This window comes from Gekko japonicus, unplaced genomic scaffold (assembly GCF_001447785.1).
Source record: "Gekko japonicus isolate JY-2015 unplaced genomic scaffold, Gekko_japonicus_V1.1 scaffold1429, whole genome shotgun sequence".
NCBI classification, from domain to species: Eukaryota; Metazoa; Chordata; class Lepidosauria; order Squamata; family Gekkonidae; genus Gekko; species Gekko japonicus.
In genome coordinates, this window is record NW_015167091.1 from 133,086 (window position 1) to 152,670 (window position 19,585).

General features: G+C 41.2%; 1 protein-coding gene across 1 annotated transcript in view; it reads left to right on the forward strand.

Moving 5' to 3' along the window:
• The window catches only part of BRWD1 (bromodomain and WD repeat domain containing 1), a 91,201-nt gene that overhangs the window by 11,112 nt on the left and 60,504 nt on the right, over positions 1 to 19,585 (forward strand). The window contains exons 9-15 of the mRNA XM_015412882.1: positions 3,512 to 3,612; positions 4,129 to 4,199; positions 5,774 to 5,874; positions 6,263 to 6,303; positions 18,280 to 18,378; positions 18,560 to 18,710; positions 18,896 to 19,030. Of these exons, the coding sequence (XP_015268368.1) occupies positions 3,512 to 3,612; positions 4,129 to 4,199; positions 5,774 to 5,874; positions 6,263 to 6,303; positions 18,280 to 18,378; positions 18,560 to 18,710; positions 18,896 to 19,030 (699 nt within the window). The remainder of the gene's footprint in view (positions 1 to 3,511; positions 3,613 to 4,128; positions 4,200 to 5,773; positions 5,875 to 6,262; positions 6,304 to 18,279; positions 18,379 to 18,559; positions 18,711 to 18,895; positions 19,031 to 19,585) is intronic.

Here is a 19,585-nt window from a genome sequence, read left to right on the forward strand (position 1 = left end):
GAAAAGAAGTTTTATTTTCCTTGCTTAGAAATAAAATAATAATCCTAATTAACTCATTCTCCTAGCTACTCTGCCATCTTGCCTTTGTTATGACTTGAGAAGAAAACAGAAATTTAGTCTAGGTGCAAGAATGCCAGGAATGCCACATTCCCCCCTTCTTTGCGGGGAAGAAAACTTCAATTTAACCCTTTTATGTTATGAGCAAAACCCATAAGAGGGAAGCACAGTTTCAAATCTATATAATAATATCATTGGTATTTTGAATTGTTGAATCATAACTATAAGTCTATTGTGGAAAAAATACAGGATATAGTCTCTAAATTTTTTTTATGTTATGGAAAAGTGTGACAAAAGCTGTTCCTTCCTCCTCCCCAGGAGATTGGCAACCCTCAATTTGCAGCCCCTCCCCTCTGTAAGAACCAGAAAGCTATATACCAAACGAAGACTTTTTCTGCTTAATAGATAAGACAGATTGTCAAGGCCAAAAAAAAAAAAGGGTTTGTAAAATCTTTATTTTCAAGAATATCTACTTGTTAAGTTCCCCCCCCACATTATAGAAATGTCATTGTTCCAGAAGCCATTTTATATTTTGCCTGGCTTTTATTTTATTTTATTGCTATTCTTATTTTAACTTTATTTTGGGGGACCAGACTCTTAACTCTTTCCCCATATGCAGAAATCCAGCTTTTTTCTCAGGGTCTTCTGCTTTTTTCAATAATCCTAATAGTTAAAGTGATCAGTGTTAACAACCAATTTTTAAAAAAAAACACTTAAAAAAATAAATACAACTTAGAGTATTTTTAAAAGTTTTGTTTTATTTCACATTTGTAAACTCATTGCTATTGCTCTTCTGACCTAAAAAGGGAACTGACCGTGGCTGTCTCAGATCCTCTCTGATGTCACCTCCATTAAGCTTTCACAGCCCTGATGTGGGAAGCCCCTTTAACTTTTTTCAGTTTACTCCAAAAAACTGCAGGATCCTAAGCCTGGATTCCCAAGCCTGCAAATTTTGTTCATACATGCTGCCCACTGTTGCCATCTCCAGAGACAATAGCCATTCACCCATGCCATTTTCCTGTCAGCTCCTGAGTCTGAATCCATGCCACAGCCATTTCCATTTTCCTGCAAGCTCTCTTGAATGTGCATTCCCTGTCGAACCAGTTCCCATCTCCTGGAAGGGAGATCTGCAATACTTCATCTGCTCTGCTCTCTGCATGCTCCAGTTAAAGCCACCCCCCCCCCGAGACATCCAGCTACCTCCCTGACCTGAAACTACCGCAATTCCACCATGGCTCCCCTGCACCTCACCTGTCTTATTACATTACAACCACTTCTTGACTCAAAGACACCTAATCCGGGACCCTTCTACTTAAAACACCAACTGCTACTTGTGCCTTCCTTTGCTTATGCTCCAGTCTGGAGTAATTGTCCCTGCCTGACTACAAATCCCCTATCGACAGTTTCCCAGACAATTTTTGAAACCAAGAAGTTTTGCCAAGTCTTCTGGAATCTCCAGTATTATTTCATGCTATCACCTAGAACTTTATGCTATCACCTTTTAGACACCTTTGAACTGCCTTGCAGGGCACAAATTGGTTATGCCTCTGTTGTCTTTGGACTCTAAGAGAGAATAACTTCAAAATGTTGCTTAAGTCTAACTCAGCTTGAATTACTTGTATTATTGAACACTTTTGGACTCAGAGGAGTGTGACTGGCAGAGCCTTCTCTTTCAAATATTCATGTTACTTCTGTTTATTCTGGAATGGGGGGGGGGAGGTCATCATCAGACTCCTTATCTCAGAACCAAGACAGTTACACAGTACTCCAGTCGATATCAGCTCTTGGGCTGGAGCCATCCTAAAGCTGTTTTCTAATTCTTCTTCTACCATGTGTTCCTGATTTATAGTTATTGCACTGCCTGCATAGATCCCTCTGCAAGTCCCTATGTGCCCTTCATTGCCAACTCCTGAGCAATTTAGCCAGCACCTGCATTTCAGCACACATTGTTCGTGCTGCTATTCACATCTGAACTCTGAACTTTAAGTCCTGAATTCAGCTGTGCATTCTAACACAAAATTGCTCCTACTTCTGAACTCTAGGGGGGATTGACTGGCAAGCTTCCCCATTCTTCATCAGCAGCAAGCCCCTCCCTTCTTCCATCATCATGAAGTTTTTCCTCTCTCTTCAAATTTTTCCTTCATCATCAAAACCTCTTCCACATCATGTATTTATATTGCTTTTTTTTAAAGAACACAGATTGCCTGTATAAATGATTTTCTTATATGTAACCATTGATCTCTTACCCTTTGTATTCTGTATCAAATATTTTAGTACTAATTGTTCTAATTCACTGCCATTTATTTCATTGTAGCCTATTCCAATTACTATATTTATAATATTTTTGATATTCCATAGCTTTATAGTTTGCTTATTTTTTATTATTTTTAGTAGCTTTAATCCATTGCTTTATCATTGGGTAACACTACTTACAGTTGTTAAATGTAGGAACCAGAATTGCAGCAGAGGAACTCAGGTATACATATCAAGCTTGTTATAACATGACGTAAATAGGTCATGCATGGCTTTCCACACATGCCTTTATAAGAAAGGGCAATGGATTGTATATGCTTATTTGATTCTTAGTATATGGTAAAATACACTTGGTTTCCTCTATCCTGGTTTTGTTTAGGCCTGTTGTAGAGCTGATTATTCTCCACTGAAAAGAAATGAAGCTGTGAATAATCATGCACTTAGAGCCTTTTATACATTATTCTTATATGTAATGGGTTAGATCCAAAATAGTTCTTGTGCAAGTGGCACTTCTGTTTGCACAAGGATAGGAAATCTATTGTTTTGATGGATTTTCCTTGTGTGAAGCAGCTTTTAAAGTGGCATGAAAGACTGCTGAAGGTGGGGGTGGGAAACGTATAGTGACTATATTATAGTCCATCAGCAGAGCTCTGCAAGCCATTCTTTTGATTCAGTTAATTGTATGCATGTGAATGCACGGTAGCCCACAAATTGTTACTAATATGCTTGTGCGCACATACCTGTGGTAGTCGTGTGGCATGTTGCCAGTCTGAAATGAGAAAAAAACCAGTGTTTCCCAGTTTGTAAATGCTTCTTTATTTTGTCATCTCAGAATGGCTTGTACTGATCACAGGTGAGTAGCTGTTTAGAAGGCTGGGGGAAATGTCTGCTTAGATTAGTAACATGCTGACCAAAAGAGGTTATGCATTTGATGGTTTGGTGAAAGACAATTTGAAAACTATAAGATTTGGGTTTTGTTTTAGTTTTATGGAATGGGGATACAAAATAAACTTGACTACAAACTGGAACAAAGCAACTTAACATATCAGTTTTAAGCAGTGAATGAAATCAGTCTTTTTCATGAAGAGCATGCATTGAAATTAGCTGAATCAAAATTGTAAGGAAAGGCAGAGAAATTCTCTTAAAATATTTATTATTTTGTTTAAAGTACACACTTATGGTTTATGGCTTTAATTTCTAGTTTAGCCCATTGGTGAAAGACTCCATGCGATACATGGCATCCACTGGTGCAGATGGAACAATTTGCTTCTGGCAATGGGATACCAGTTCTATGAAATTCAAGTACGTAACCAGATTACTATGTATGTCATTTGTTACTATAATACATGAAACAGTTGTGGTCTGTTGGATATCCCAGGCTAGCCTGATCTCATTAGATCTTGGAAGCTAAGCAGGACAGGAGACCTCCAAGGAATATCAGGGTCATGACACGCATGCAGGCAATGGCAAACCACCTCTGAAGGTCTCTTGCCATGAAAACCCAATGGAGTTGCTATAAGTCAGCTGTGATTTGTTGGCAGAAAACCCCAAACATAGAAAAAACATGTTGTAACAGAGTGGTAGTTGTCCATGAGAATAAATAAAATTATTAAATTAGCTGTTGCAGAAACACATCACCCTGGGAATAAATAAAATTACTAAATTAGCTGTTGCAGAAACACAAGAGAGGTTTGATTTTAATATTGTAGCCTATTGGTGCATAAATATATCAGCTTCACTTTTTATTAACATTAGATATCTCTCTGGAATATTTTACTATCCTGTTGTGTATTCATACATTTTTTATTGTTTGTAAAGTAACCGGCCACTGAAATTCACAGAAAAGCCTAGACCTGGAGTTCAAATGCTTTGTTCTTCATTTAGTGTTGGTAAGTATGTCTTGTGTTCTCTTGCAGAGCCCATAAGGTTTCTGTTGTATTTTCATTGAAAACCTGTAACTTCCCAATTTTTATAATTGTGTTTGAATAGCTTTTAACACTTTTATTTTTGTCTTTGTTCTGTACTCTCATTGGTTATCCACTGTTAGTGTTCTTGCCTCCAAACAATTGGTACCTCTTTTCTATTAAGATGTAATATGGTACCTTATTTTATTCATTGTACTTCCCTATCTTCAAATTATGTTTCAGTGGTGGAAATGTGCAATGAGCTCCCTTTTGCCCTCTTCACAGAGATTCTCATCTCTGTTCTATATTTTAGAACTGTAGTTCTCTATTATGTCTAAAACGGAACATATGAGGGATTTTTAAAAAGTAGCATAGTTTTCTTGCACTACTGATGAGAGAGCCACTGTAGCCTGTTTCTTCAAGTAGAAGGCTAGGATTCAAAGTCCAAAACACTTCAAAGTGCTCAGTCCCTCCTAATGAACAATATGCTTCACAATGTAAAGGGGTGGGGGGGGGGAGCACAGAAGATACCCATTCCAATGGTTTGGAACCATTCAAGTGTTCCTCTTTTGGAACTGCTGGAGTAGATATCTTTTGGAAGCTCATTTCCGCCCTTTACACTGTGAAGCATGTTGCTCATTAGGAGGGATTGAGCAATTTGAAGTGTTTAGGACTTTGTGAGCTATATATACAGGACTTACGTTAAATCATTTATGCCCTGATTATGAATTGTGTATTGCATGAATAATTTTGTTTAGGATTTGGAAACTGTATAAATTGTTTATTTGTCTATAAAATAATTATTTGTTTATTATTAATTATTGATTTTTTAAATTGGTATTGACACCACACACAATTAATTTCTTTGTGTTCACATATATACTGTATGTTTCAATGTTACATTGTATTTCTAGGCAACAGCAAAAGTAACACTGCTGTTCAAGCCTTGATTTTTGCCAGTAAAAGGCAGGGAAGACCAGGCATGTCCCTTTCTGGGATGTTTTTGGCCTTTGAGGGAGGAGGACTTGAGGCTAGGCCCAGCAGCTGACTTGCTAACACCCAACTTGCATGATTTACACATGCTTCTGTTCAGTAGCCGCCACCCCACAAAAGCCAGTGTTGTGTAGTGGTTAGTGTTTCAGACTAGGATCTGGGAAACCTAGGTATGAATCCCCTCTCTGCCATAGAAGCTTGCTGGGTGAACTTGGGCTACTGGCACATTCTCAGCCTAACGTACCTCACATGGCTACTGTGAGGGTAAAAAAGAAATGAGAATGATGTGAGTTCCTTTGGGTCCCATTGTGAAGAAAAGCAGGGTATAAATGCAATAAGTAATCAATAAATATAGGTGGTGATGGGGGAACATAAAGATTGGCTGGTGGGTGGTAAGGACAGAAGGAAACAAAAGGGGGAAGAAAAAGCTATAGGAACTTTCAGGAAAATAAATGTGGAATAGTGGGGGATGGGAAGATGAGGCCTTTGATGTCCTTTGCAGGTCTCCTCCCCCTTGTACTTTATAAATACTTGTCAATGTGTTAAATTATTGTTTAAATTTTCAGGTGGAATGTTTTTAGCTACTGGCAGTACCGATCATGTTATCAGACTGTATTACTTTGGTTCTGAAATACCTGAAAAAATCGCAGAGATGGAAAGCCATGCGGTAAGGAATAAAATGCTAAGAAGTAGCCTGTATTGAAGTATGATTATATATTCAGACTGTAACATGGATAGGCTATTTACTTACTGGTGATTAAACTTGCTTCAGTCCTAGTATATCCCTCTTCCCTGCACACCTTGGCAGTTAGGGGATAAGCATGAATTTTGTCAAAGTTGTTCTTTTTCTGTTCATCAAACTATGGGGATAATGCACCAAAAAGCATTAAAGCTCCAGATTAACTATTGTGCCATGTAATTGGAAACTGCCCCATGGTTCTTGACTTTAGTGTTTTGTTGATTATATTTAATACTCTGCAGGAATGGACTGATATTTTTAAAAAATCACTCACATTGTTCACGCTCAGTTCAATACATTTGTTGTTCTTTTGCAGGACAAAGTTGACAGCATTCAATTTTCTAACACAGATGACAGGTACGTCGATAAGGCTGAATAAAATCAATATGCTGGAGAGATTTAGATACATCTAACACTGCTGTGGTATGGAGAACTTGTTCTAATCAAGTGTGAAACAACACACTTTAGCTACATGTTCTGCTGTATGTTTTCATATTGAACAATGTGTAGAATTTTTGCTTTGAACCTGGATGTGTCTGGTTGTAGTTCAACACAAATCAATATACCACGTTATGCAATGCATACCTTAAGTGCCTGAATACTGTTGAGGGAGGAAGTCCTTTGTGTAAGCCAAGTGTATTAGTATGATTTGATGCTACAAAGGTATTTACTACATTAGCAATTAAAAATTAGTGTTTAATCAAAGAGTGCTTTGTGATGAACTCTCACAGGCATTTCCAGCAAACATGAGGTGGTGGAAAAAAGGATGAGAGAAGTTGAGGCAGAGGCCAGTTTGGATTCATATGCTGGAGGTGGCAGTGGCAGAAATCACTGCCTTTCCCTCTAAAACCGCATAAGGTGCAGCCATACTTAAAGGTACTGTTGTGGGTCAGCCTGAGTTCCGCATGAAGTCCTCAGTGGAGGAGGACTCCTCAGGGGAAGAGGACTCCTTAGGAGAAGGGGAGCCACACATGGCTGGCTCTGAGTCAGCAGAAGCCAGCAAACAGGCTGATGAGCTGCAGGCTGACTAAGACTCACCATTACCAACTGATCCAGGGCTACTGCCCAGCTTTGTTGCAGCAGGTGAAACTCAAGTGATTAAGGCCAGTCCACCAGGCTCACTTCCACCCTTCGAGTGCTGGAGACAGAAGCCTAGAAGGGAATTGCAAGCAAGGAGGCAGAGTGCACGTCTCCTGATCTGTCATTAGCTGCTTGCTGATGACAGCCTGGAATAGTTGCAGCAGTGCTCCCAAGCAGCTGGGTGTTAACAAGGGCTGCTTAGGAAGTGCCTATAAAATCCAGGACTGGGAGCCTGCATGTTGTGGAAGTAACAAGTCATTCTGCTGGGTCACAACTCCTAGCCCTGCTTTTTGTGCAACCTTGGACCAGCTTGGGACTTTGACTTCGTCTTTGTGACTCTTTGACTTGTGGATGACCTTTGGACCTCATGACTATGCTCTCTGCTTCACCCCTTCTGGTAACGATTCTCTGGCTTGTGCACTTTTGACTTGTAAACTTCTGGGACTGAACTTTGAACTTTGTGTGAGCACCTGAATATGTCTGGAATTGCCTGCCTGCGCCTGGTGCACAACAGGTACCTACTTGTGCAGAGACCTTAAGGACAGAAGAGTCCTGCTGAGTCAGACCGGTGGTTCATCCAGTCCAGCATCCTGTCTCACACAATGGCCAACTATTTACTATGGGGGTCCAACAAACAAAGCACAGAGGCTGAGGCCTTCCCCTGATGTTGTCTTCTGACACTGGGATTCAGAGGTTGGCCATCTCTGAATGTGGAGGTTCCCTTCAGTTACCATGGCTAGTAGCCACTGATACACCTCTCTTTCATGAATCTGTCTAATCCCCTTTTAAAGCCATTTATGCCTGTGGACATCACTGTATTCTCTGGCAGTGAGTTCCACATTTTAATCACTCTCTGTATAAAGAAGTGTTTCCTTTTGTCTGTCCTGAAGCTGCTGCCCTTCAGCTTCATTGGATGCCCTCGAGTTCTAATATTTTGGAAGAGAGAGAAAAAGTTCTTTTTGTTAACTCTCTCCAACCTGTGCATAATCTTTTAAATCTCTACCATGTTCCCCCTTGGTTGTCTCTTTTCTAAACTGGAAAATTCTGCCTTTTCTTGTAGGGAAGGTGTTCCAACCCCCTAATCATCTTGGTTGCCCTCTTTCGAGGTGTGGCACCATCACTTGGAAGGGGCTTGAAAGTTCTCTTTGTCAACTCTCTCCAACCCATCTGTTTAGCTTCCTCCCCTCTTTGAAGTGATGGGAAGTGAAACTGACCAGTGAAGTGGCTCTCAGCTATTTAAACCTAGCAGCTCAGCTGCAGATCCCTGCCACTCAGCTTTTAGGTTTAAATTGCCCTGAACAGTCAAACCAGACAAAAGTCTGGTAAATGTTTGGGGAAGGCGCGTTCCCAAACATTGGTTTGGGGGCTCTGAACTGGCCTCGGTTTGCGCTGAATTTTGGCTTGTGAGCTGGTTCGTGCCCATCCCTATTTAAAAGTCCAGCTGAATAAATATTCTGTGTAGCTGGGCACCATGTAATTTGCCTATGTTCAGTGCCATTGCAGAATTCATCTATCAGGCTCTTTGTGTCAGTAGATTAGCACTAACCATCTGGATTCTAAACACCATGGCATTATTAATATGGTACTGGAGACAGTCTTATAAGTTGGTATTTTTCAGTGACCCACCTAATCAATAAAATATGATGTGCAATGTTTATCTTGCTAAAATAACCCTTACTACTGCCCATCTTTCCTTGTCTAAAAACTTGTGTTCTCATTACTTCTGAAACGTTTAAATAATATTTTATTTTTAAGGAGGTCTTTTGTGCTTAAGGTAACCTCAATTTACTTGTTTACCACATCATAAACAATTGTAAAACAACTATCCAGCGTTTGATTCTTTCCACTAACAATTTAAGTTTTTACTTTTAGTTTGCTGTTGAACACGTTACAGCTCATAAAATTTAAACTCATTATAATTAATTTTAATTTCTTCTTTCCCCTAAATGTTGGTTTTGAAGTTAGTTAACTTTATATATTCCAGGTTATTTCATCTTTACTGTTTTTGCTGGTGCAGGGAGCCTTTTAACTCACAACTAAGATGTGATGTTTCTAGTGTGGAACTTCTTTCTCTCTCCTGTAGATAGTTGTCTATAGTTTTCTGTAATTTCTGTCGCCCGACTGAGTCATGTCAGATGTTTGTCAACTAATTGAAGTTCCTGAAAATACTGGCTCCTCTTGTCCATAACAATCCAGATCTTGCATGAAAGTCTTAGTGTGTACCTTTGGAGAAGTAATGCAGAGCTTTTATTTCTTCCTCTTCAGCTGAGTCAGAGTTCTCACAAGGGAGAGGCTTTTTGCTACTGCGTGCCCTAAGACCATTCCTGATTATTTAAGTCCAAAATTCCATATACAAGAATCACAATATCATCAGATTAATTAAAGGCAGCCACTGGCTAGGGCACTGTGCACAGTCTCTATTAGAAGAAAAACTGCAGGCTGACTTCATCTGCCATTTCATAGTGCTAAACAACAATTAGTAAAAAGCTGCCTTCTTTTTCTAAGGGCAGTAACTACATAGTGGGTGTCAAATCCTACTATATTTGCAAAACTTATACCATAGTCACTTTGTCAGAATTTCAGTTTTTGGTTTATGCCACTATGATGACCTCACCTTCTTCTCTCCCTCAGTTGCAGGACTTTGTTTTTCTCTTCCTTTCTGACTGAGCAGCCCCTTTATTTTCTTCTTTCCTGAAGATCTATGGCTGTCCCACCCTGCCATATTATTGTATTTTAATGCTGACTCAGTCCAGGAGCTTGAGGGAAGACAGGATCATCCTCTTAACTTCTGAAACGGCACACAAGATGCTTTATAATATTCAAAAATAAACAAAGGCCCCCGGTCACACGAGCAAGATAATCTGGGGGGGGGGGGAGTGAGGCCTTTTGCTCTGGAGCAAAATGAAGCGCGGTATCACGATCTGACGTTCCCTCGAGGCTCCGTGCTCAGGCCGTCAGCCGCTGATCACACCGTGATGTTGAAGCGTGGCAACAAGGCAGTAGCGCATTTGTGTGTGTGCTCGTTTGTGTGCATACCACAGAGGGTTAGAAGAAAACATCCGGTGGGACGCGGACAGGTGCCGGATGCGACAGGATACCACTGCTTCTGCGATCAGACGCCCGCCCGCGCCCCGTGTTTTCTGGACAATACTACACTTTCCCAGCTGCTTTTTAACTCTGCATCTTCAGCCAGACGCTACGAGTTGGAGATGGGCGCGCAACACTTTCCAGATGTTGCTGTATGATCGCGCCCTTTTAATCTGCCCGGCTGTCGTACCTCTCGCGTGGCAAATTCTCTGTGTGACTGGGACCAAAATATTTTATTCAACTTGGAGGAGAAAAGGTCAGGTGAAATCAGGGGTAAAATGTCTGAGGTAAATTAAAAATTCTGAGGTAACTTAATATTTTCAGACTACAGCTCATATGTTTCCAGCAATTGAGAGTTTTAAACTTTTCACGCAGTCTTAAAATTTTTGAGATGAGAGGCTTTTGTTTCAGTGTTTCCTAAACACTCCAGTATACTTTCTTGAGTTTAACTGACTCTTCAGGTTTCAGAAGGCAGGGATACACTAACAAGCATCCAGATTCCTTCTCTGAGCACACCACGGATCACTCAACTCTTTAGAGCTACCCCCCTTTTACCTGGGCAGGGAATCACTGAATGGGGGCCTTCACTGGTCCACCCACTCCTTGCCAATGTTTTCAGTCAGAGCTAAACTCTCCTTAGTCAGAGTTAAACTTTCTACAGTCGGGGATAAACTCAAACTAAGTTCTCTTCAGCAGTCAGTTCCCAAGTCTTTCTGCTCACCTGACGCTAACTAATCAAATTCCTTGGAGCAGCCTGTCACTTAAGGCTCTCTGGCTCTGTGAGTCATTAACCCTTCACAGTCCATTACATGTTTATACAGAACTTATGAGCGTTTAATGTGCAGTCCGTCACAGCTACTTATTCGGGCATTAAGGAATCCATAACACATTTTAATCTGGGGAGTAAGAATTATTGTTGCTTCCTTTGTTGCAAAGAAAAAAAGCTGTTTATATAGCCATTTTTTTGGGGGGGGGAGGGGAGGGTCTTCTTTTCACTGATAAGTTACCTAGGTTTATGTCTCTCCATATTCCTCCATAAGATTTTCAGTCCAAATGAGGACCTTGTCCAGATGTTGTTTAGACTTAAACAAGAAGGGGGACCCGCGATACTCGCGGGGGGGGGCACTGCACGGCGAGGTCGGGGCTGAACCGGGCAGCCCCGTAGCGGCGGTGGGGGGGGAGACACTGCTTGGCGAGGTCAGGGCTGAACTGGGGAGGCCGGTGGAGGATGCTGAAGGGCCGGGGATGCTGCGGCCCGGGCGGGGGAGGCGACTCGACAGAGGAGAGGAAGCCGGCGAAGAGGAGCGAGGCCCCGCAGAAAGGCAAGGTGGGCTGGGGGCGAGGGAAAGAACGCACCGCCCCTCCTGCTGGCCGCAAACTCCAACCCCCGTTCCAAGAGCGTTCCACGCGCATGCGCAGGGGACGCTCTTTTTTATTTTGGCAAATTTAAGGACCCCCGGAAATTTTTCACACTTTAAAGATTTTTGTGCACAGGTGGGGACCGCCCCACGTGTGCACAAACCTCTCCCTGCCCCCCAGGTGGCCCCGGAGCGCGGATTTAGATATCCGCACAGACGGGGCCACTTGGCTATTAGATATATAGATATTTTAAATATTTCTTCTCTGGCTATGGCTAGGGGTTATGCTGTCCATGTTATCTGTTTCTGGTGTGACAATGAAATGATACTACTGTCTTTCTTTTTTCTTTCACATAGTTGACTGGAACAGGAGCAGTTGATCCCTGTCTACTAATTTACCCAGCTAGAGTGTTGTCTAAATATACCATTTTCTACTCGAATCATGTATTAGTCAAGGCAGGGCAAACATCTCTTGTTTCCTTTGTATCTGGGTTAACTAAATCAAGAGGTACTCCACTTATATCTACCTGGAATTTGGTCCTGGCGTTTTACACAATCCGTGCTTTAGTTCTTTATCATAATATGATTGTCAGTTTATACTTGCCTGAAGAACTGCTAATATCTGACATTGAGAGTAGTCATGATAAAAAAAATTAATCACAGTCCACTTATTTGGGATCTGTGTCTCCAGAAGATCCAGGTCCACAGGTTCCTTACTCCACAACAGACTCTACTCAGGATCACGTGCCTTGAGGAGTATTCGCAAAGGACCATCATAGTCCACAAAAGCTTATATACCCTCTCTTTAGGAGGAAGGAAAAATCAACCATAAACAAAAGTAACCTTATCTCTAGGCTCTTTTTTTCCAAAGGGAAAACTATTCTCAAGATTTCTCTGCCTGAGTTTGTAGTCCACTGGATTAGAATAAAATCCTCAGGTTCTCCAGAACTCTGGGATGAGGCTTCAGCATTTCTCCGTGCTTGTCATTTCTTTTGCAACTCAGGAGCTCTGTACCTGAGAGTCTAGGCGAAAAAATGACATGCAGACCATAGCCCCTAGAACTCTGTCCAGACCTGTTTTAATTACATTCTAAAAGAAGGAACACAAGCTTCAAGTCCCTGTTTGGGTGTCAGATCTGTCACAGGCATTCAGGCTAGGCAGACCAGAATCTAGGATGCCACCAAGCTATACAGATTGGTTGCCAATCTTTAGTCCACCAGAAGAAGGGGAGAGTCCCTTAATAGGATTATCCTACAGAATAAAAAAGAGGATGCAAAGCATTGTCCTTTTTGTATTTTTTTAATTATAAAAGCAATAGATCTATAAAAATTGGTAGCAGGTTTTAGGGAACAAGCATGAATACAGCATATTCTTTGGAATCATTTCAAGCTCACTGTCTTCTTCCAATGAAACAAGTCCTTTTAAAAAAGGTATTACAATTATTTAAAAAATACAAAAAAGAGATACAGAATACACATAAAATACATTGCTATACAAAATTGTGATCCGCCCTGTCTTGTGAACATAGAGAATCCTATTCCAGCAGTTGTCAACGTTTCTGTTAAATATAATTATACAATTAACAGCTCTATTTTTTGTATTGCTCTTGACCATAAATTGTCTAATCTATATACATCTCTGTTACCCTGGTAAGCAGTTAATTTCACCAAAGTATAAATTTCCTTTCCTTTCAGTAACAGTTCTTGAAGATTAGGGATATTATTTTGTTTTCAATAACTTTGGCACTTTTGTCTTTTCTAGTGACTGTTGTCTTCTCATAATGTAACCAAAGCATGGTAGCTTCAGTTTAGTTTCTAGTGCATCTACCTTTTCTGAATCCAGCTTGAATCTCTGCATCTCTTGTTGCATATATAGTTTCTTTGTTTTAAGATTTTGAGCATCATTTTACTTGCATGAGAAATTAATGGGATAAGAACATAAGAGACGCCAATGTTGGATCAGGCCAAAGGCCCATCCAGTCCAACACTCTGTGTCACACAGTGGCCAGAAATACCAGTGCCATCAGGAGGTCCACCAGTGGGGCCAGGACATTAGAAGCCCTCCCACTGTTGACCCCCCCAAGCACCAAGAAGACAGAGCATCACTTGCCCCAGAGCCCCTAGCTATACCTTGTGGCTAATAGCCACTGATGGACCTCTGCTCCATATGCTTATCTAATTCCCTTTTGAAGCTGTCCATGCTTGTAGCACCCACCACTTCCTGTGGCAGTGAATTCCATGTGTTAATCACTCTTTGGGTGAAGAAGTACTTCCTTTTATCCGTTCTAACCCGACCGCTCTGCAGTTTCATGGAGTGCCCACGAGTTCTTGTATTGTGAGAAAGGGAGAAAAGTACCTCTTTCTTTACCTGCTCTTTCCCATGCATAATCTTATAAACCTCGATCATGTCACCCCTCAGTCGTCTTTTCTCCAAGCTAAAGAGCCCTAAGCACTTTAACCTTTCCTCATACGGAAAGTGTTCCAACCCTTTTATCATTCGAGTTGCCCTTTTCTGCACTTTTTCCAAAGCTATAATATCCTTTTTAAGGTGTGGTGCCCAGAACTGCACACAGTATTCCAAATGAGGTCTCACCATTGATTTATATAGGGGCATTATTATATTGGCTGATCTGTTTTCAATACCCTTCCTAATAATCCCCAGCATAGCATTGGCCTTCTTTATTGCAGTCACACACTGTCTCGACATTTTCAGTGAGTTATCCACTACAACTCCAAGATCTCTCTCTTGCTCAGTCTCTGCCAGTTCAGACCCCATCAATGTGTATTTATATTTAGGATTTTTGGCTCCAATGTGCATCACCTTGCACTTGGCCACATTGAACCCCATTTGCCATGTTGACGCCCACTCGCCCATCCTTGACAGATCCCCTTGGAGTGCCTCACAATCCTCACTGGTTTTCACCACCCTGAACAACTTTGTATCATCCGCAAATTTAGCCACTTCACTGCTTACTCCCATCTCCAAATCATTAATGAACAAGTTAAAAAGCAGTGGACCAAGTACTGATCCCTGCGGTACCCCACTGCTTACCACCCTCCACTGAGAAAATTGCCCACCTACACTCACTCTCTGTTTTCTATGAACTAGCCAGTTTTTGATCCATAAAAGGACTTGTCCTTCTATCCCATGATTTTTGAGCTTACTTAGGAGCCTTTGATGAGGAACTTTATCAAAAGCTTTCTGGAAGTCAAGGTAAATAATATCTATTGGATCCCCCTTGTCCACATGTTTGTTCACCCCCTCAAAGAACACTAACAGGTTAGTGAGACAAGATCTTCCCTTACAGAAACCGTGCTGAGTCTGCCTCAATAGGTTTTGTTCATCTATGTGCCTACTAATTCTTTCCTTAATAATGGTTTCCACCAATTTACCCGGTATCGACGTCAGACTGACTGGCCTGTAATTTCCCGGATCTCCTCTGGAACCCTTTTTAAAGATGGGAGTGACATTAGCTACCTTCCAATCCTCAGGAATGGAGGCAGATTTTAAGGAAATATTACATATCTTTGTCATGAGATCTACAAGTTCACATTTGAGTTCTTTCAGAACTCTCGGATGTATGCCATCTGGGCCTGGTGATTTTTCAGTTTTTAAGTTGTCTATCAGTTTTAGGACCTCCTCTCTCGTCACCTCAATCTGACTCAGGTCTTCCAACACCCCTCCTGAAATCAGTGGTTCTGGAGTGGGCAAGCACTTCTCATCTTCCACAGTGAAGACGGAGGCAAAAAATGCATTTAGCTTCTCAGCCATTTCCCTATTATCTTTCAATACTCCTTTTACCCCTTGGTCGTCCAAGGGCCCCACTGCCTCCCTGGCTGGTTTCCTGTTTCTAATGTATTTGAAGAAAGTTTTATTGTTGGTTTTTACGTTTTTTGCTATATGCTCCTCATATTCCCTTTTTGCCTGCCTGACCTCAGACTTGCATTTTATTTGCCATAGCCTGTGTTCCGTTTTATCAGCCTCACTGTGACTAGCTTTCCACTGCTTAAAGGAATTCTTTTTACTTTTTACAGCCTCCATTACTCTGTTTGTTAACCATGCAGGCTTTTTCCTATACCTGTTTGTGCCTTTCGAAGTCTATTCGTCTATTCGAAGTAAGAAATAGCAAGTAGATAAATAGGTACCACTTCGGTGGGAAGGTAACAGCATTACGTGCGCCTCAGTGTTTAGTCACACTGGCCACATGTCCAGGGAAATGTCTTTGGACAGTGCTGGCTCTTCAGCTTGGAAATAGAGATGAGCACCGCCCCCTAGGGTTGGATTTCACTAGTTTTTGAGCAATGGAAACCTTTACCTTTTACTAATAATTGCTGCAGTCTTTGATGTCTCCTTTTTTGGAATTGGAGTGTAAATTGAGCATTTCTGGTCTGTGGGCCATTGCTTTGTTTTCTATATTTGTTGGCATATTCTGGTTGAGATATTCATGGACTCCATTTCTGTGGCTTGGAATAGCTCTATTTTTAATTTGGGGGGTTTTGGGGGGGGTATTTTTCATATGCTTGTGAGTGTGTGTGTGCACGTGTGAGTGTGTGTGCATGGCAACCTCTGGTGACTGACCCCTGTTGGGGGCCTGGAGGATATTCAGAGAGGTGGCTGAATGAAGCCTGCCCCCGCCTCTGGTATTTCAAGAAGGTTTCCCATCCAAGTACTTGCCAGAGTCGATCCTGCTTAGCTTCCGAGATCTGATGTGATCGGGCTTTCTTGGGCTATCCAGGTCAGGGCAGAACAGCTCTATTGATATCCTGTTGATTTTATCTCTTGTTCTTCCTTTTTATTGTTCTCATCTAATTCTTTACACTGGAACACTGTGTTTAGTTTTCTGATTGTCCTTCTGTCACCTTTTACTTTTGCTTCTCATTTATCCTTAGCCATTTTAAGAGTTTCATCAGAGTTCCATCGAGGCTTTTCATTTTCTTGGGCTACAGGAATAGTCTTTGTGCATTCTTCCTTGGTAATTGTTGGCGGAATTAAAAGCCCAGGAGCTTTTCCTAGGAATCCCATCCACACCCGGCTTGATGGGTGGCGGGGGGGTTGAAGCAGGAACTCCATATTTTGAGAGAGAGGGGGAAAAAAGCTTATTTCAAAGTTAAAACCATTTAATGAAAGAAAACCATACTGCACAAATTTTCCAGCAAGTAGCAATTTCAGTATTCATCTTGCAGAAGGGAACAGACAAACCAATTCTTATAAACAAACAGTGCACTTATTAGTCATTTAGGAATTATTATCTATTTAGGAATGCATTCTGGCTGCTCTGGCAAGACCTAACCACAGTGTTGGCAGAGGACCCTTATCTCGAACACTGGTGTTAAATACCTTTAGAATCCAAATTAGCTGTCAATCCAGAAACTGAATGGTCCTGACAAAACCCAGACCCCTCTCTTTTCTGACCAGCAGACTCTGACCGGAATCATTGTATTAAAAACACCCTCCCTTGTCAAGGCAGGAGCTTGGAGCCACAGGTCCTCATATTTAGATTTTTTGGCTTTGAGGCTGGAACTTAGAAATGTATACAGTTCTTTTAGAGCAGAGTGCATTGTTGGGCTAGAGCAAGGCTTGAGAGGTGACAATAGAACTGCCCCGTCCTGCTTATAATTCTGCCACAGTAATATTTCTGATTTCAACCCATAGTTAAGAACATAAGAGAAGCCAATGTTGGATCAAGCTAATGGCCCATCCAGTCCAACACTCTGTCACACAGTGGCCAAAAATACCAGGTGCCATCAGTAGGTCCATCAGTGGGGCCAGGACACTAGAAGACCTTCCACTGCTCCCCCCAAGCACCAAGAATACAGTGAATCACTTGCCCCAGACTGAAAGTTCCTATCTATACCTTGTGGCTAATACTCACTGATGGACCTCTTCTGGTTTACTTGAACTTAGTAATGCACATCTTTTCATGGTCTTTAAACTCTCCAGGAATGTTGTTTAACTTATATTTTGTTGCTATGATTGTTAATTTTCAATATTAACAATTCATTGTCTGTACCACAATCAGTTCCTGGTCTTGTTTTAGCAGAGATAATACAACTTCAGATTATTTAGTCTATTTGATTTCTGTATTGACCATCCAGTGATGACCACATATTCAGTAGTCTGTTCGGATGCCTGAAATGTGTTTGCAATATGCAATTTATTGTCTTCACAGAATTCTGTGTTTCCTACTTTTGCATCCTAGTCACCTGTGGTTATCCGCATATCTTCTTTGGGTGCGTTATCAGTTTCTTCCTGGACACACATAAAAGCTTTCAATTCCTTCCTCATCAGCATTTGTAGTTGAGGCATAAACTTGAATGATGATTATATTGATAGGCTTAACTTACTAGTACCAGGGTTTATGAAACACAGCCTTATAAAGTGATTCTTCTCCTGTATGTTTGAGCACAGTTGGAGGCAAGTCTTTGGAGAACTTCTTCACTGATTTTTTTCTGTATGCTGTGTGTATTGTTCAGCCAGTTTGGTGTAGTGGTTAAATGCGCGGTCTCTAATCTGGGAGAACCGGGTTTGATTCCCCACTCCTCCACTTGCACCTGCTGATGTGACCTTGGGTCAGTCACAAGCTCTGGCACAGCTGTCCTCGAAAAAGAGCAGTTTGTGTCAGAGTTCTCTCAGCCCCACCCACCTCACAGGGTGTCTGTTGTGGGGAGGGGAAGGAAAAGGAGTTTGTAAACCGCTCTGAGACTCCAAGTGAAGGGCGGGGTATAAATCCAATCTCTTCTTCTTCTTCTTCAAGAGCTTTTGAACAGCATTCTTGTTATATCTCACTTAGTGTCTTTTTTATACCAAGGTTCATAAGTGGCAGCAGAGATGGAACAGCCAGGATATGGCAATTCCAGCAAGCTGAATGGAAGAGCATTTTGTTGGACATGTCTGACAAATTACCTAGGTAGGTACAGGATGTTTCATTTGTGTGTAGCATTGACAGTAAGTGACATACATGCTTCATCTTTGTAGGCTGTAGAAACTTCTTTAGTATTATGGGCAAATGAAAGGCCATTTTGAAGAAATGTGTACAGGGTTGCATGACTGATTAGTTTGCTGAAATTGTTTTGCTTTGTTTAAAACAGTGATTTGTGTTCAGAAGAAGAGAAATTTATGAAGCCAAAGGTGACCATGATAGCTTGGAGTCAAAATGATAAGTTGGTGGTTACTGCTGTGAACAACCATCTGCTCAAAGTATGGAATTCTTATACTGGGCAGCTGCTTCATGATCTCACGGTATGTAATGGTTACTGTTTTCTTGAAAGTGTTTTTCAGAAAGTGCTATTTAATGTATACAAATTGATCAGGTTGTTTCCATGTGTTACACAATGTTATATTCAACATATAGTCATTTAAATTAGAATTCCATCTCCCTTTAACACTGTAATATTGTTTTTGCATCTTCTCTTGTGTTCAAAAAGGGTCATACAGATGAAGTATTTGTTTTGGAACCACACCCATTTGATTCCAAGATCATGCTTTCTGCAGGACATGATGGCAATATTTTTATTTGGGATATAACAAAAGGCATCCAAATGAAACATTATTTTAATATGGTAAGTATAATTGACTTGAAACCTCTCTTCCTCCAGTGGTTGGTCTCATTTTCCTCTCATGTTCAGTACCTTATTTATCAACTTGTTTGAACTTACTGTAATCAGAAAGAAACTACCAGACTACTTGTTCTACAAAGTAATGAGTTGGATCTACTTGAAATGTTCATAGAAGGAGTTAGTGGAGTAGATCTTTCTCATTTCGCAAACAGCCTGCCATTTGTCCTGAGATGCTTTCTGAGGATCAGAAGGGCCTCACAAACAAAATGCACTGCAGGACTTGACAAATGGTCTTTGACCGTAAATAAACATCATTTGCTACAGGACGGTGCTGTAGCAATGACGGGACTTGAATAAAATCACCTCTTTAACCTTCTGCACTTGGCTTGCATCAGTGGTAGGGGCATTTTTTACTTGCTTTCCCTTCATTGCTGTAGGGCCCATCCTGTGTAGCGTTTTGCTTGTGAGGCTGTCCAAATCCTTGTAGAAGATTCTGGAACAAACAGTAGATTGCTAGGGGAAAGTGGAGAAAGATCTGCTCTGCAAACTCCTTCCATT